At 40.3% G+C, this 15368-nt stretch overlaps 1 protein-coding gene across 2 annotated transcripts; it reads right to left on the reverse strand.

Annotated features, from left to right (window-relative positions):
• Nucleotides 1-5046: 5046 nt before the first annotated feature.
• LOC135468138 (peptidyl-prolyl cis-trans isomerase FKBP2-like) lies at nt 5047-15326 on the reverse strand. 2 transcript variants are annotated; one of them, XM_064746220.1, is made up of 5 exons: nt 15274-15326; nt 9912-10100; nt 9218-9330; nt 8418-8500; nt 5047-6423 (listed from the first exon to the last, which is right to left on the reverse strand). In XM_064746220.1, exons 2-5 carry the CDS (start codon nt 10086-10088, stop codon nt 6362-6364), a joined length of 435 nt encoding a protein of 144 aa, XP_064602290.1. In that variant the 5' UTR covers nt 10089-10100; nt 15274-15326; the 3' UTR covers nt 5047-6361. The 2 variants fall into 2 exon arrangements, with proteins under 2 accessions (XP_064602290.1, XP_064602291.1); XM_064746221.1 differs by having other exon boundaries at nt 15249-15301.
• Nucleotides 15327-15368: the final 42 nt, after the last annotated feature.

Raw genomic sequence — 15368 nt, forward strand, 5'->3', positions numbered from 1 at the left:
AGGATGTTTTAGTTATGTTCAGCAGGAGAGAGGCGTTTTTCACGTGGTTGAGGCTTTTCCTTTTAAATAGCCAGATCACAGGAGATGTGGATTCAAAACCATTCTTGAACTGGGAATTTCAAAATTGCATTTGCACTGATGTTGAGGATGGGCTTTCTTGCAGTTGTACACATTCCTTCCACCAGTCTGACCCGTCACACATGGGGCCTGCACATGGAAAAGTTTTTTTCATTATAACTTGCCAAAGGTATGTGTTTCTTGACGGGAACTTTGGTTTCTCCCAATCTGGTATACTGGCCACCATTGCATGAAATGATCATTAAAGTCATTAAACGACAAAAAAATCCTCGGCCCTTAATTTTGGCTGATGTCATATAGGTAATGTCAAATGTGGATGTTATCATGATGACTTTCGAGTATCCTGAGACCTGTTTTATGAAGCAGTCGCACCAATACACCAAGCGCATTTTCCATGGTGACGTATCTCTTCACTGTATGTTGCCATGGAAAACATGCCAGGCGCAATGTTTTGACTGCTTTGTAAAACAGGTCCCTGAAAGTCATACATTCATTTATTTGATTATCGCTCTGTTCAAGAATTTTTCATTTATACTGTGGTGGTCAGTTTTTATGGGTAAGGAATTGGGATTGCCCAGCGTAAACCACTGACTTCTGGCTAGTTACTGGAGAACTTCAGCTCATGTGATTTACAGATAATGCACACTTCATTGGTATATTAGTGGTGAGACTGCACAAACTGTCATACAGGTGTTGCACGGTTTGTTGCGATTAAGGCCCCTCAAGCACTGAGAGTAGGGGAATCTAAAAATTCCCTATGGAAGGCTGGGTTTGAACCCGCATATCATGTATATTAGCGATTGAAACAGCAACACCTCAAGCTTCAGTCGACTCCCAAGCTGTGGATTCACTGTCCGTGTAACGTTAGCTGGACCCAGTATACCACACCTTCAGACACATCCTAAAGTCAGCTTGCCCCTACTACTTTTGTAGGTACCACTGCAGCATACGTGAAACACCATGAACACTTCTTTGATAGGCATCTAGAAGTTGGGTTAGATAAGATAACGAGATATATGGATAACAACTTCTGTTTATTTGGAAGCGACGTTTCGGTATAGATACTAATACCATTAGTATTATTATTATCATTATGCTTGATAATGGTATTAGTATCTATACCGAAAGTTGTTATCCATATATCTGGTTATGTTACCATGAACACTCTGTCACAGAGGGAAACCAGACATATGCTAAAAGACCTAAAAATTTGACGACAAAAGAACATTTTTGGAGGCAAATAAATGTCATGAGATACAAGTATTTCTTCTGGTGCTAAAATTTACATTTTCCCAGTAGGATATCATTCTTCTCAAAGCACCTTTGTAATATCAACAAAACTCCCAGAATCTGGAAAAATGAGCGACATATCATGGACAAAATCAGAGGTCATTTAGGGTAACTACTTGTACTACTACATAAAGTGATGTTTTCTGTGGACATTTCCCTACAACAGAACAGGTTAGCTTCTTGCATGTTTAGATGTTTGACTACATGTTGTATTTCCATATAGTGTACAAGAAAAAGTGTTTTGAGAGAATGGCTGATAACGTTAGGTCTGCTGTACAATGTGTATCTATCAAAGATGTATATACACGTACATGTATACATGTTAATTCTATGTGTATTCGTTTGAAAAAAGAGAGATAATGGAATCATTTTCTGGATTATAATACAGATTAATCATATATTCTTGCTACATGTAACTGAATATATTAATTATAACCCTTTTCCAACATCATTTGTTTCGTCATAATATGCGCATATGCTCATAGTTTATTTCATATTTCATTTATAACTATTCCTCTGAGTAAGTCCCAAGTTGTTTAGATATGCAAAATAATAGCCGACAATCTTGGCATCTTTGTTGTTTGCTTGAGATATACGTCCAATACTAATGTGTCTTGGACATTTGATCTCCAGGAAAAAATACATTGGCCACCTACCAATAGATGCCAAGGTATGTTACCCGAAAATGTACAGGGAGTTCAGCCCAAATACCAATCTCAGCACAATTTTAGTGAAGGCTTAAAATAATACTGAGTTTAATTTGTACTACACTTTTGAACTGGCCCTTGTAATTGTACAACCATTTGCGCAACAAGTGCCAGATACAGGACACTTGACACATCTAGCAAATTGCTTGAATATATATAAAATAGTAGTATTTTAGAAGTTTTAAAAGAGGTTCTATGCATATTTTGTTCATTTCCAGGAGTATCGTAATTGTATTTTTGAAGAGGGCTCGTAAGAAATAGTATGGCCATTTCAAGGGATTTTCTTTTTGGGGAATAGCCTCTGGTACCCGAGTATTTTTCAGTACAGGTACTGGCAAAGAGTTTGAGGGATCATAAGGACAGCATATGAAACTTCCATCTCTTTTAAGAAATGCCTGTTTCTTACCGTGGTGTACAATGTAACATATTTATAGCTACAGGACCTAGGTACCAAACTTCAGATATACGTCTACCATGTACCTATGTACCAAACTTTAGGTATATGCCTGCCATGTACCTACATACCAAACTTCAGATATAGGCCTACCATGTACCCACGTACCAACCTACAGGTATAGACTTACCATGTACCTACGTACCAAACTTCAGATATAGGCCCACCATGTACCCGCATACCAAACTTCAGATATAGGCCTACCATGTACCTACGTACCAAACTTCAGATACAGACTTACCATGTACCTACGTACCAAACTTCAGATATAGGCCCACCATGTACCCACATACCAAACTTCAGATATAGGCCTACCATGTACCTACGTTCCAAACTTTAGATATAGGCCTACCATGTACCTATGTACCATACTTCAGATATGGGTCTACCATGTACATATGTACCAAACTTACCATGTACCCCAGTATAGTAAAAGTATGTGTTCGTGTAGGCCTACTTCTATGTCAAACATGGAATTAACAATATGTATGGCATCACAACCATTTGTTGTTTTTTTCTTTGAGCTTTGGTATAAATTACAATTGAAGGATCAAAATTGTGTTCTTTATAATAAAAATATCACCAATATAAATCTGGAGATTTCATTTTTGATTATTGCATTTTTTAGATTTATGTTAACACTGTACCTAAGAATTTCTCACTTGTACAATTGCTGTCAGATTTATGAGCAGAGCAACCCAAAGTGCCAGGAGCAAAACCAAAGTGCCAGGAGCAAAACCAAAGTGCCAGGAGCAAACCACAGTGCCAAGAGTAAACAGCTTACCTTCCTCAGGTACCTGATAAATGTTCTGACCAATAACAGAGTTGAAACAGCGAAGGTTGGATTTGAATGCTTCAATGCTTCAACCATCTAAGCCAGCATGGGCCCTTTCTTTTTTTTTTATCCTGATACCATGTATGCACAGGTTGTTCATCGGTGTTGATACCAAGAGTTTTTATGTCAGACACCAAGAACTCTTTGCAAACATCTTCACCCCTACATGTGCATGGAGCTCTGGCAGAGATGCATTTGACTTCTCTGGTGGCTGTTTTAGGCAGATTTGTGGCTGTCCTTCCCAGCTAAAATCTTACTGTGTTAGATCCCAAGGAGCTGTGATTTCAAGGATTTTCACTCTAACATCATCACCCCTCACAAAAGGTAGTGCTGTTTGGGGCAGAGCATTTGGGTGTGGCCTGCAGCTGTCTAATCTGTCAATGGCAGTCACGAATCATCAAAAATGAAGGAACAAAATTTATTTATGTGTTGTTCAACTCGATCAACATACTGAAAAATTGTTGAGTTGATCAAATATAATCAGGTACTGGGTACACAACAGTGGATGAAATTTCACATTGCATTTGGCTCAGTAGTTTTGGCTAAACACCAAAATATGAACTCTGAACTGAGAATGGGTTACACCAAAGCTTGTACCATCCCTTCATTTTCCTGCTACCAGACATGTATCCCTGTGGCTGATTCGTCCTGATGTCAAACTTTATTAACCGTTCCTAGATCACGACCATGTACAATAAAAAAGACTTAAAACAAGATCACAGCAGCCCAATAACTGTGTACAACTGAACCCACGGAGTATTGCACATCACATCTGGAGTGAAATACAGAGCAAAAAGGGACACAGTGTTTTGAATATTTAGATTGGACAAAGTCAGCTGTTAGGGCACACGCTTTGTTAAAATGGTGACCCAAGCACACCTGGTTTAGAACCTATAATTGTTCAGGTATGAGTATGAACAACTACCCTAAATAACAATAAATTTCATCCATGACTAACTTGCCCATTTTTCCCCAATTCTGGGAGTTCTACTGATTTTAGAAAGGTGTTTTGAGGTTTGCTTGAAACATTGGATGATATTCTACTGGAAAATTGTAAGTTTCAGCACGAAAAAGAATGTTTTGTGACATTTGCCTCTAACAATGCACTTTTGTGGGTCATTTTAGGTCATATAGGGTATGTATAAAACAGTTGAAAAGCTTATTTACTCACCATTTAATTTCTAAAAGCCTGTCAAGAATACTGACGTCGGTGGCCTTTTCCATTAAATGCCAAGATTTAATACTATAAATACAGCAATGTTGCATCAACTCGGATGTATATCGCCAAGTTTTAAACATCAATTAAATTCACAGACAACACTGTTATGATGAACTCGAAGGAAGCCATTCTCTTCATGTTCTGCGTCATGAGGCAGCCCAGTAACTGCATTTCTGCAGCAAATAAGCCAATACCAGTATTACACTGCAGCAATCGAGTATAAAAAAAAAAACTGAACACAACTATATAACACGAAGGTTAATTAGCACATTTTATTTTCAAACGTACAATTTCCTCGTAAAACAGAAGTTTGACATTATAAATCCAGACACAGTTGACACACAATCTACTTGCTATTAACAGTAGCTTGGTATAATAGCTGTACAGGTCTATCCAGATAACACATAAATAACTGTACTATGTTTTGATGCTAGAATCTAAGAATTGGACAGGACAGGATGGATTGATGTTTTAATCCCATACTCAAGAAAATTTATGGCACTGTCAGTTTCTTCAGGGCCCAAATATTAAGAAAACCGAATTGCCCAGGGTGATCACCAATGCAGCCGTTTAAGGCAAGTCCAAAACTATACCACATGTGATGCATTTCATCTGCTGAGCGAGCTCAGTATTTATGCCTTATAGGTGGAATGTAAGTAATATCCCAGGAACTTCATGTTAAACCACACAAACAAGATCTGTCAACTGCTCATCCCAAGAACACTAGTGTGGAGGCCGAGGGGAAAAGGGTCAGGTGAATTCGCTGATTATATATCCACAGGAAAGTGCCCTTAGGAGGGTGGGATTGATCCAACACCTCGTTTGGCCCACAATTTACCCCGCTCCAATTTTACTAGTTGTTTTACAGCCAGAATAAATCTTTTTTCAACGTCAAGGGTATAAAAATAAAACTTGAAAATCACCTTATTTGTAGGGGGGAAAAAAGTAGATTATCTCAGCATTTTTTCCTGATTAAGACAAATGTATAGGACTGGATAGCCTTGAAAAACATACAAATCATAAAAATTGGAAAAAAACATTTTTGTAGTGTCACTTTGTAAAACAAACATGTCATCTTAAAGTTGTATCTCAAACACCCTGACAAGACTGAACATGATGGACAGCACAAACACAGCCACAGGTAAATATTTCTGGGGACAGCACAAACACAGCTACAGGTGAATACTTCTGGGGAATATGCAAAACATAACTGATAATATAGACATTCTGACAGAAGATATGCAACAATGCTTGAGCGTGCCTTAAATGTCAACTAAACTTTATTTTTGCAAGGAATTTCTTCAGAGGGACAAACATCCAATATAAAGTGTATGTCACATTCTGATAGTACAAAAAACATGTACACTATTCAGCTATGGATCTGTTTAATTATTTATTTATTTATTTTGTGTTGTACTCTAGAATCTTTCAATTAATATATGATGGCGGCCAGCATTATATTTGGACGTAACTGAACAGAGCCTGGGGAAGGGGGGGGAAACCTATGACCAGCCAAAGGTTAACTGGCACAAACATGTACATGTAGCTACCTGCACATGTATATGTTAGTACAAAATCACTTGTTAATGGAACTGACATTATAGAGCAAAACATGAGAATCAAGAGAAACTTAAGTCTTTACCTACTAGCAGCAACACAATATAGCAGGGACGTGAATGAATTTATGCCATGTTTCTAAGCATACATATATTATTAGAAAAAAGCAAATGGATGAAAATGACAGCACTGCCTCTGTTGTTGTGGCAACTCAGACTTGCTTACAGCTCATCTTTCCTCTCTATACTAAGGAGTTCCACTTCAAATATCAAGGTGGCATCAGCTGTGGAGAGAGAGAGAGAAGTTACATACATGGAACGCTAATGACGAACTGTCTGCAAATGCACAGAGTGTCGAGTCAACCTGTTGAATTTGGTAAAGGTTAATAACAACAGGACAGGTGCTATTTCCTGTCACTGTAGGATTTGACAAACCACATCATCCGATTATAAGCTCATGACTGAGATTTGCCCCATTTTTATTCCACTTGTTGAATCAGATGAGTCCATACAAGAAATCACATGATGTGAAACATGGCTTTTTGCTATGACTATTGTCCTCATATGAGCAAACCAGTGAGTCATCACAACTGAAATATTCATGACACTGATGTCATTATTGTAAGTTATATCCGCAAGTTGAAAAGAGAATATTGGAATATAAACACTTGGCCACGGAGAAATGTACTACACTCTAGGGTGGTCCAATGCCTCTCTCTATAGAGAAATCTATATTATGAGGGTGAAATTATAAATTATCCGCACGTTGAGAAGGGCATGTGGGAATTCACACCCAGGGTTCACACCCCCATATACCCTTCGCAACGTGCAGATAAAGATTTTGCCCCTACAATATTTACACATGTAAAATAGAAAGCCATTCTTCCATGTATGTAAAGCTGAACTAAGAAAAACCATCCAGGACATGTTGACAGCAGTTAGCTCTGCTATGATGGGGCGACGTCTCAATGACGCGGGATAGAATGCTGCATCACAAAGTAACATGACACGTCAGCTTGCGCAGTAATTCAGTTGCCCGTGGTTTAAAATCATCGTCACAAAGAAAAATGACGTCAGTCTGCACAATAATTCAGCTGAACAGGGTTTAAATTATACTCTAACCATTAGGTTTTTGAAGTTTTTGAAGCATTATGATATTTATGGGATTTGCAATGACTATAATTCAAACTCATCTGAGGACTTTGTCCACTGTAAAAAGGAAATGGGGGCCTCCGTGGCTCAGTTGGAGAGCGCGCTAGCGCAGCGTAATGACACAGGAGTCTCTTGCCAATGCGGTCGCTGTGAGTTCAAGACCAGCTCATGCTGGCTTCCTCTCGTGGGAAGGTCTTACAGCAACCTGTGGATGGTCATGGGTTTCCCCCAGGGCTCTGCCCAGTTTCCAACCACCGTAATGCTGGCCGTCGTGGTATAAGTGAAAAATTCTTGAGTATGGCGCCAATCAAATAAATAAATAAATAAAAAGGAAATCATCTTACCAGCTACATGTAGCTGCTTCTTAACATGAAAAAATGGTAAAGTAAGGTTGATCAGATGGACAACTGAAAACCATGCATAAAATACTTTGATTTATTTTTTGAGATCTTTCTTACTAGAGTTCAATGCATTAAAATGTTTGAAATCTGAGGGAAAATCTTAAAAAATTATACAGCCAGTGCTTAGGTACTCCTGTGTCACATGATGTTTTTTCACATTAAACAAAGCTGTTAAATAATGAAATACCTCTTTAATATTACCCACAAGTTAAAATAACTCAACTAACGCTCACATAAATTTTACCAGTAGTTGAATATGAAGAAAAAATAAAAGAATTTTTATGGATTATGTGTCAAGAGTACCCTGCAGCTGAGAGTTTGGTCCAATAAACATGACAAAGCTCACCAAATGAATGCATTGATATCCATTTTAATTTATTTATTTATTTATTTATTTATTTGATTGGTGTTTTTACGCCGTACTCAAGAATATTTCACTTATACGACAGCGGCCAGCATTATGGTGGGAGGAAACTGGGCAGAGACCTTCCCACGTACGGCCGGAGAGAAAGCCAGCATAAGCTGGACTTAAACTCGCAGCAACCACAATAGTGAGAGGCTTCTGGGTCATTACGCTGCTCTAGTGCGCTAACCAGCTGAACCACGGAGGCCCCGATATACATTTTAAAGTCTGAAAATATTACTGAAACTATGTGTACTCTTAAATATAGTTTAAGCATATCTGTTGATGCATATTTCAGCTTTTATATTTTGCTGTAACTGACCTGGTATCTTGGGAGGAGCACCGCGAGAGCCATACCCCATGTCAGATGGTATCACCAGCTTCCTCTTCTCTCCTTCACACATTCTGATTAAAACATCGCACAAATTTTCAACTCTTCAGTTCATAAATCTTTTTTTATCATGCCAGTCAATGAAATCCCTCCCCTGAAGTTTTACAGACTGTGTGATATAAAACTACAGGAGCGAAAATGAAACATATATATGCACAACTATGTTTTTCATTCGAGGAATGCTGTTGAAGATGCTGACATACTATAATTGTTTTCAGTGGCAAGATTTGACAATTAAAGACACTTCAGAAAGCCACATCAATATATTAAAGAAATCACTGCATAGTTAATGGTAACTGAATGTTTTTGTTTGAAAAGTTCAAACTTATTTTACCACATTTTGTACAACTCAGATTCACCAATCTCTTTGCATATGAAAAAAGAAACTTCTAGTAAAGATTGTAAGGTTTATTCACTCCATGCACATGTGAAATCCAGGCTTAAAACACATACATTATGGACATGTGGAGTCCAGGCTTTACCTACATTAGGGACATGTGGAGTCTAGGCTTTAGCCACATTATGGACATGTGGAGTCTAGGCTTTAGCCACATTATGGACATGTGGAGTCTAGGCTTTAGCCACATTATGGACATGTGGAGTCTAGGCTTTAGCCACATTATGGACATGTCGAGTCTAGGCTTTGCCCACATCAATGGACATATGGAGTCTAGGCTTTACCCACATTATGGACATGTGGAGCCTAAGCCCTCAGCCACTGACTTTCTTACCCTAACAATCCTTGATCCCAGCCTTTAATAACCTGACCAGCACCTAGGGTGAAAGTGAAGGGCTGGTTACGCCCAACACTACTGTCAAACTCTGTGCCATCTTCTAGTTTACCCTGTGAGTCAAAAAACAACCAATGACAAGTTCAGATAGCATGGCTTAACACCACCTTTGTTGCATCTCATGGTAGGGGTTTGAAGCTTTAACGTTTTTATCGCTGGCGGTAAAAGAAGTCCTACTGAACCATGTAACATGTCGGAAAGATTAGGCAACTAGTTTTAATTACATTCAATTACTATAACGTGTGTCTGAAAGCTTCATAACAAAGTTATTTAGAGTAGATGAATAGAGAAAATCGAGGAGCTTACCGTTTTTGAATATTTTTGACAAGTTACATGATACAGTACAACTTTTTTTCCCTTGTATAGAGACAAAAGTGATCTAAAAACTCCCCAATTAATCAACAGCAGCAATGTATCTCTCATGTTACATTTGTTAGTCCAATAAATGTATTCATCTCACAAACAACATTTTGTCCAGACTTCATTTTACTATTGGATACATGTATATATATATATATATACATATAATAAATATATATGTGTGTATATATATATGTGTGTATATATATATATGTATATATTAGATTGACATTTGCCACTACAAATTGTAAACTTATGTTATGGTAATACTCACTGTGTAATGCATGTTTAATGTGTCCCCTTTTCTGGATTTAATTTTACAATCACTGACTCGTTTCTTCACCCCAATCTGAAGTTTCTTCACTTTTTTGTCATCTTTGCTGTCATCAGCTGAAGATAGCACAACTGTTGCTATGACAACAAATATTCCGAAAATCCATCGACAATCCATTTTGATGAAGTCCTGTGACAAAAAAAAGTCAAAAGAAAAAGGAAAACACGATTGATTACTCTCAGCACATATAATGTCAGTTATTACTCGTGTATGTTGAGGTTACGAAACAAATTGGTACTAATAAAGGTCACCATCCTATTTATAAATAAAGTTTAATGTGGCCATTATTGTTTTCTACTTGGTGATGTTCTAAAGAGGACAAATACAAAGAAACTCCAAAATGCTGATCATGGTTCCCTTCCCTCCATAAAAAGTGTTAAATTTGTTGGCTTAGAGGGGCCAGTTTTTGTAGAAAAACATCTCTCACACAGAGGACACACCAAAATGCTCATGTACATCTGGGCCTCAGACAAAGGCAGACCTCCATATAAATCTGGGCCTCTCAGACAAAGGACAGACCATGTACAACTGGGCCTCTCGGACAAAGCCAGACCTCCACGTACATCTGAGCCTCTCAGACAAAGGACAGACCTACATGTACATCTGGGCCTCAGACAAAGGCCAGGCCTCCATGTACATCTGGGCCTCTCAGACAAAGGACAGACCATGTACAACTGGGCCTCTCGGACAAAGCCAGACCTCCACGTACATCTGAGCCTCTCAGACAAAGGAAAGACCTACATTTATATCTAAGCCTCTCAGACAAAGGACAGAGCTTCATGTACATCTGGGCCTCTCAGACAAAGTCAGACCTCCATGTACATCTGGACCTCTGGGAGAAAGGCCAGACCTCCATGTACATCTGGGCCTCTCAGACAAAGAACAGATCTCCATGTACATTTAAGCCTCTCAGACAAAGGCCAGACCTCCATGTACATCTGGGCCTCTCAGACAAAAGGACAGACCATGTACAACTGGGCCTCTCAGACAAAGCCAGACCTCCACGTACATCTGAGCCTCTCAGACAAAGGACAGACCATGTACAACTGGGCCTCTCAGACAAAGCCAGACCTCCATATACATCTGGGCCTCTCAGACAAAGGACAGACCATGTACAACTGGGCCTCTCGGACAAAGCCAGACCTCCACGTACATCTGAGCCTCTCAGACAAAGGAAAGACCTACATTTATATCTAAGCCTCTCAGACAAAGGACAGAGCTTCATGTACATCTGGGCCTCTCAGACAAAGTCAGACCTCCATGTACATCTGGACCTCTGGGAGAAAGGCCAGACCTCCATGTACATCTGGGCCTCTCAGACAAAGAACAGATCTCCATGTACATTTAAGCCTCTCAGACAAAGGCCAGACCTCCATGTACATCTGGGCTTCTTAGACAAAGGCCAGACCTCCATGTACATCTGGGCCTCTCAGACAAAGGCCAGACCTACATGTATATCTGGGCTTCTCAGACAAAGGACAGACCTCCATGTACATCTGGGCCTCTCAGACAAATGCCAGACCTCCATGTACATCTGGGCCTCTCAGACAAAGGACAGACCTCCATGTACATCTGGGCTTCTCAGACAAAGGACAGGCCACCATGTACATCTGGGCCTCTCGAACAAAGACCAGACCTCCATGTACATCTGGGCCTCTCAGACAAAGGACAGACCTCCATGTACATCTGGGCTTCTCAGACAAAGGACAGACCTCCATGTACATCTGGGCTTCTCAGACAAAGGACAGGCCATCATGTACATCTGGGCCTCTCGGACAAAGGCCAGACCTCCATGTACATCTGGGCCTCTCAGACAAAGGCCAGACCTCCATGTACATCTGGACTTCTCAGACAAAGGACAGACCTACATGTACATCTGGGCCTCTCAGACAAATGTCAGACCTCCATGTACATCTGGGCCTCTCAGACAAAGGACAGACCCACATGTACATCTGGGCCTCTCAGGCAAAGGCCAGACCTACATGTACATCTGGGCTTCTCAGACAAAGCCAGACCTACATGTACATCTGGGCCTCTCAGATAAAGGGCAGACCTCCATGTACATCTGGGCCTCTCAGACAAAGGCCAGACCCCCATGTACATCTGGGCCTCTCAGACAAATGCCAGACCTACATGTACATCTGGGCCTCAGACAAAGCCAGACCTACATGTACATCTGGGCCTCTCAGATAAAGGGCAGACCTCCATGTACATCTGGGTATCTCAGACAAAGGCCAGACCTACAGATGTACAGCTGGGTCCCTCACACAAAGGCAAGACCTACATATAGGGTCCAAGTCTGTACCTCTGTTTACACCTGTAAGACATGGTGTGAAATGATATATACAAATAAGTATGAATTAGAAAAGACTTAAAAAAGTTAAGTTCTCCACTGTCTGAGACAATACTGTGATTTTTGACAGATCAGATCTCACAATGCAAAAAAATCATTGTCAAGTGCATGACATATATAAGTAAACTGAACAAAATTATAAACGCAACACAGAATATTTTGATAAAATTAACTGCGTTATCAAATTCCTGTCACTACTGTTTTTCAGGGGGGGCATAAAATGGACTCTTAGCAATACATTTCCATAACTGATGAAAACGGACAGCCAGTGGTAATGCTGAGGTACGTTAGGAATCAGGGGTGAGGTCAGCTTGGGAAACTCCACACTTCAGTACCGAGTATGTCCGCCACACCTCATGAGATGGTCAATTGTGACTTGCGGAATGCTTTCCCACTCCTGTGTGAGGACAAAATGCAACTCCACGATGTTATTTGGAACTGGAAGTCGCCCACGAAAACCTTGGTCAATGCATCCCACAGGTTTTCTTTTGGGGACAGATCAGGCGAATACGCTAGCTAGTTGAGCACTTTACATTTTGGGCCTGCAGAAATGCTCTGCATACAGCAGCAACATGGGAACAGGCATTACCTTGATGAAATGTTACCCCATGGCATGGGACAAATGGGACAACCATTGCGCACAGGATTTCATCACTTACTGCCTTGAAGTTACCATCTGTGAATTGAAGCTGAGTGTGATGGTCATGACTTATCCCCTCCGACACAAGTACCCCACCATCAGAGTATTGACCCCAACGACGGCATAGTGTTCACCAACCCTTCAAACCCCAGGGATTGAAATAACACCTGTCTACCTGTCGGTGACGTCATTTAGTGTACATGGCCGTCATCAACGAACCTATCATATCTACGCTTTCAATTCCATGAGGGAAGTTAATCTTTATACTCCCGACCTCTTCCTATTCCCTCAAAAGTGTACAGCTTTAGGACTGTACTGCTAACTTTTATTGCTGGAGGATTGCGTATGGTGTCGTAGGTGTAAAGGAAAGCCACTCAAGACACACACATATCCAAACGCACGCAGACTGGATGCTTTTCCTCGGTTGTTTCCCTTGAATGGGAAACGCATGCCTACACAAGTACAGACTGGACTCCTGCTGATCGTCTGTGCAAAAGTCACGGTCCCGAAAAAAATATTGAATAAAAGGAAATATGCTACTGCAACAAAATATTCTGGTAACATGGTAGACTGTCATTCCTTCACCAAGGTGGCGATGTAGACGTCACAGAATTTCGCCGAGATGAAATCATATGTTCGCAAAATGTGACACTGGCGATCGGTAGAACTAGCACAGAATAATACAGACTTCCTAAAAGTCAGACTGATGGGGACAGGTAGATAACTGTAGGTGACAGGTACAAAAAAAAAAGAATCTACCTGTCTCTGTGACAAGCGGTTTTAAAAAAAATTTGTACCCCTGAAACCCACTCCCATCCACTGACCGTGTGTATCTGAAAATTGGATTCATCTGAAAACATAACATGCTGTCATCGTCAAGAGGCCAATGAACATGAATGTTAACCCAGTCGTGCTGACTCTGGCATCGCACAAGGTTGAGGTCTATACCCTGGTGTGGTCTATGGGCTGGGAAAACCGGTTACCATGGAGGTCGACTGTTTCATTAGCTGTGGCTGTGGCTGGCGTGAAACAGTCACGGAGGAGAATATGATGGTCTTGGTTGGATATTGTTACACAAGATTACCGGGCATACGGGCGATGAGCTGTTGTGCCAAATTCTTCCTGACATTCCCTGAGATGACTAATCATTGACACATTAATGTCAAGGGCTCTGGCAACAGCTCAAAAGGTCATGCCAACATCGAGGGTGCCTATGGCATGCTCTCGTTGGTTTTGTAGCATCTGTAGCTTTGTGCAATTTGACAGAACTTGTACTGTACAGGTGGCCTTTTGTATACCTGAAGGTAAGGAGTGACAGGGAAGATCTTGCAGATCACTGAATACTACAGATATGTCCACACCAGTCTGTCGCTTCAAAATGGTGAATAGTCTTGATATCAACACTTTGGTTTTGGAGACTGGAATGCACACTGGTATAGGGTTTTGCTCTTGGTCATCCCATGGTACTATACTGGCAAAAATCGCAGCATTATCTTGTGAAATATTGCAAAAACAAAAGTGCTGTGTTTATATGTTTGTTTAGTATATGTATTATCCAAATTAATTGGCAGTAGCCATCAAGACAGTCTCACAAAGCCATACACTGCGAGTCCAAAAGGAATCAAACCTTCATAACAAAGGTGTTGTGGAAATAAGCAGCAGGTCAAAGATAATTTCCTGCATCAAATAGTATTTTGACAGGGGCTCGATGTTTGGTACAGGACTACGAAAATAACATTGTTACTTTATTTTTATGTATGTGGAAAGCTGGACAATTTGCCTGGGGGAAGAGGATCTTCATAAAGCAGACAGATATGTTTATGCCATGCATATACTTGGGAGTACATTGCATTCACTATAGCCTAGAACTACAACTGAATAACAGTCGGTCTTCTCTCATGAGCTGAGTTCGAATTCGACTTTTCTTCGGAAGGCCAAGTTATTCGGCCTGAGAAAGCCTTGACGTCGACCGTTCGACATGCCATTACTTCACACATTTAAATCAGGGAACAATATCTAACTAATTACAATACCATTTGCGTGGACAATGCTGAGCACGTATAAATGGTTTGCACCATTTCTGTGATTGAACATGGCATTTCTCGTGACAGACATTTGAAAAGGACAGCTTTTTGTTTTACAACGTGACACTTGACAGTGACACGAATCAATCAAATCAAATGTTTTTCCTTTACCACCCTTTTAACGACAAAAACCTATGCAGCCCACAGGGTCCAAATTCCATTTATCTAAAAGCATAATTACCCACTACTTCATACCATACCCAAAGAAACAGTAGTATGATCTACCTGCTAACGGATGAATTATACGTGTTTCTCTTAAAACCACCGACATGTGCCTCAACTCAGAGGGGTCAAAGGTCCTGCGCAAGCGCACTAGAAAC

This window comes from Liolophura sinensis, chromosome 6 (assembly GCF_032854445.1).
Source record: "Liolophura sinensis isolate JHLJ2023 chromosome 6, CUHK_Ljap_v2, whole genome shotgun sequence".
In the NCBI taxonomy this organism is placed as follows: Eukaryota; Metazoa; Mollusca; class Polyplacophora; order Chitonida; family Chitonidae; genus Liolophura; species Liolophura sinensis.

Excerpts from the sequence above, each read along its gene's own strand:
- LOC135468138 (XM_064746220.1), bottom strand. The coding sequence starts at position 10,088 with ATGGATTGTCGATGGATTTTCGGAATATTTGTTGTCATAGCAACAGTT. Across the intron at positions 9,331-9,911 it reads CATTAAACATGCATTACACA|GGTAAACTAGAAGATGGCAC; the intron begins GTGAGTATTACC and ends TTTGACTCACAG. Across the intron at positions 6,424-8,417 it reads TGCTCCTCCCAAGATACCAG|CTGATGCCACCTTGATATTT; the intron begins GTCAGTTACAGC and ends CTCTCTCCACAG.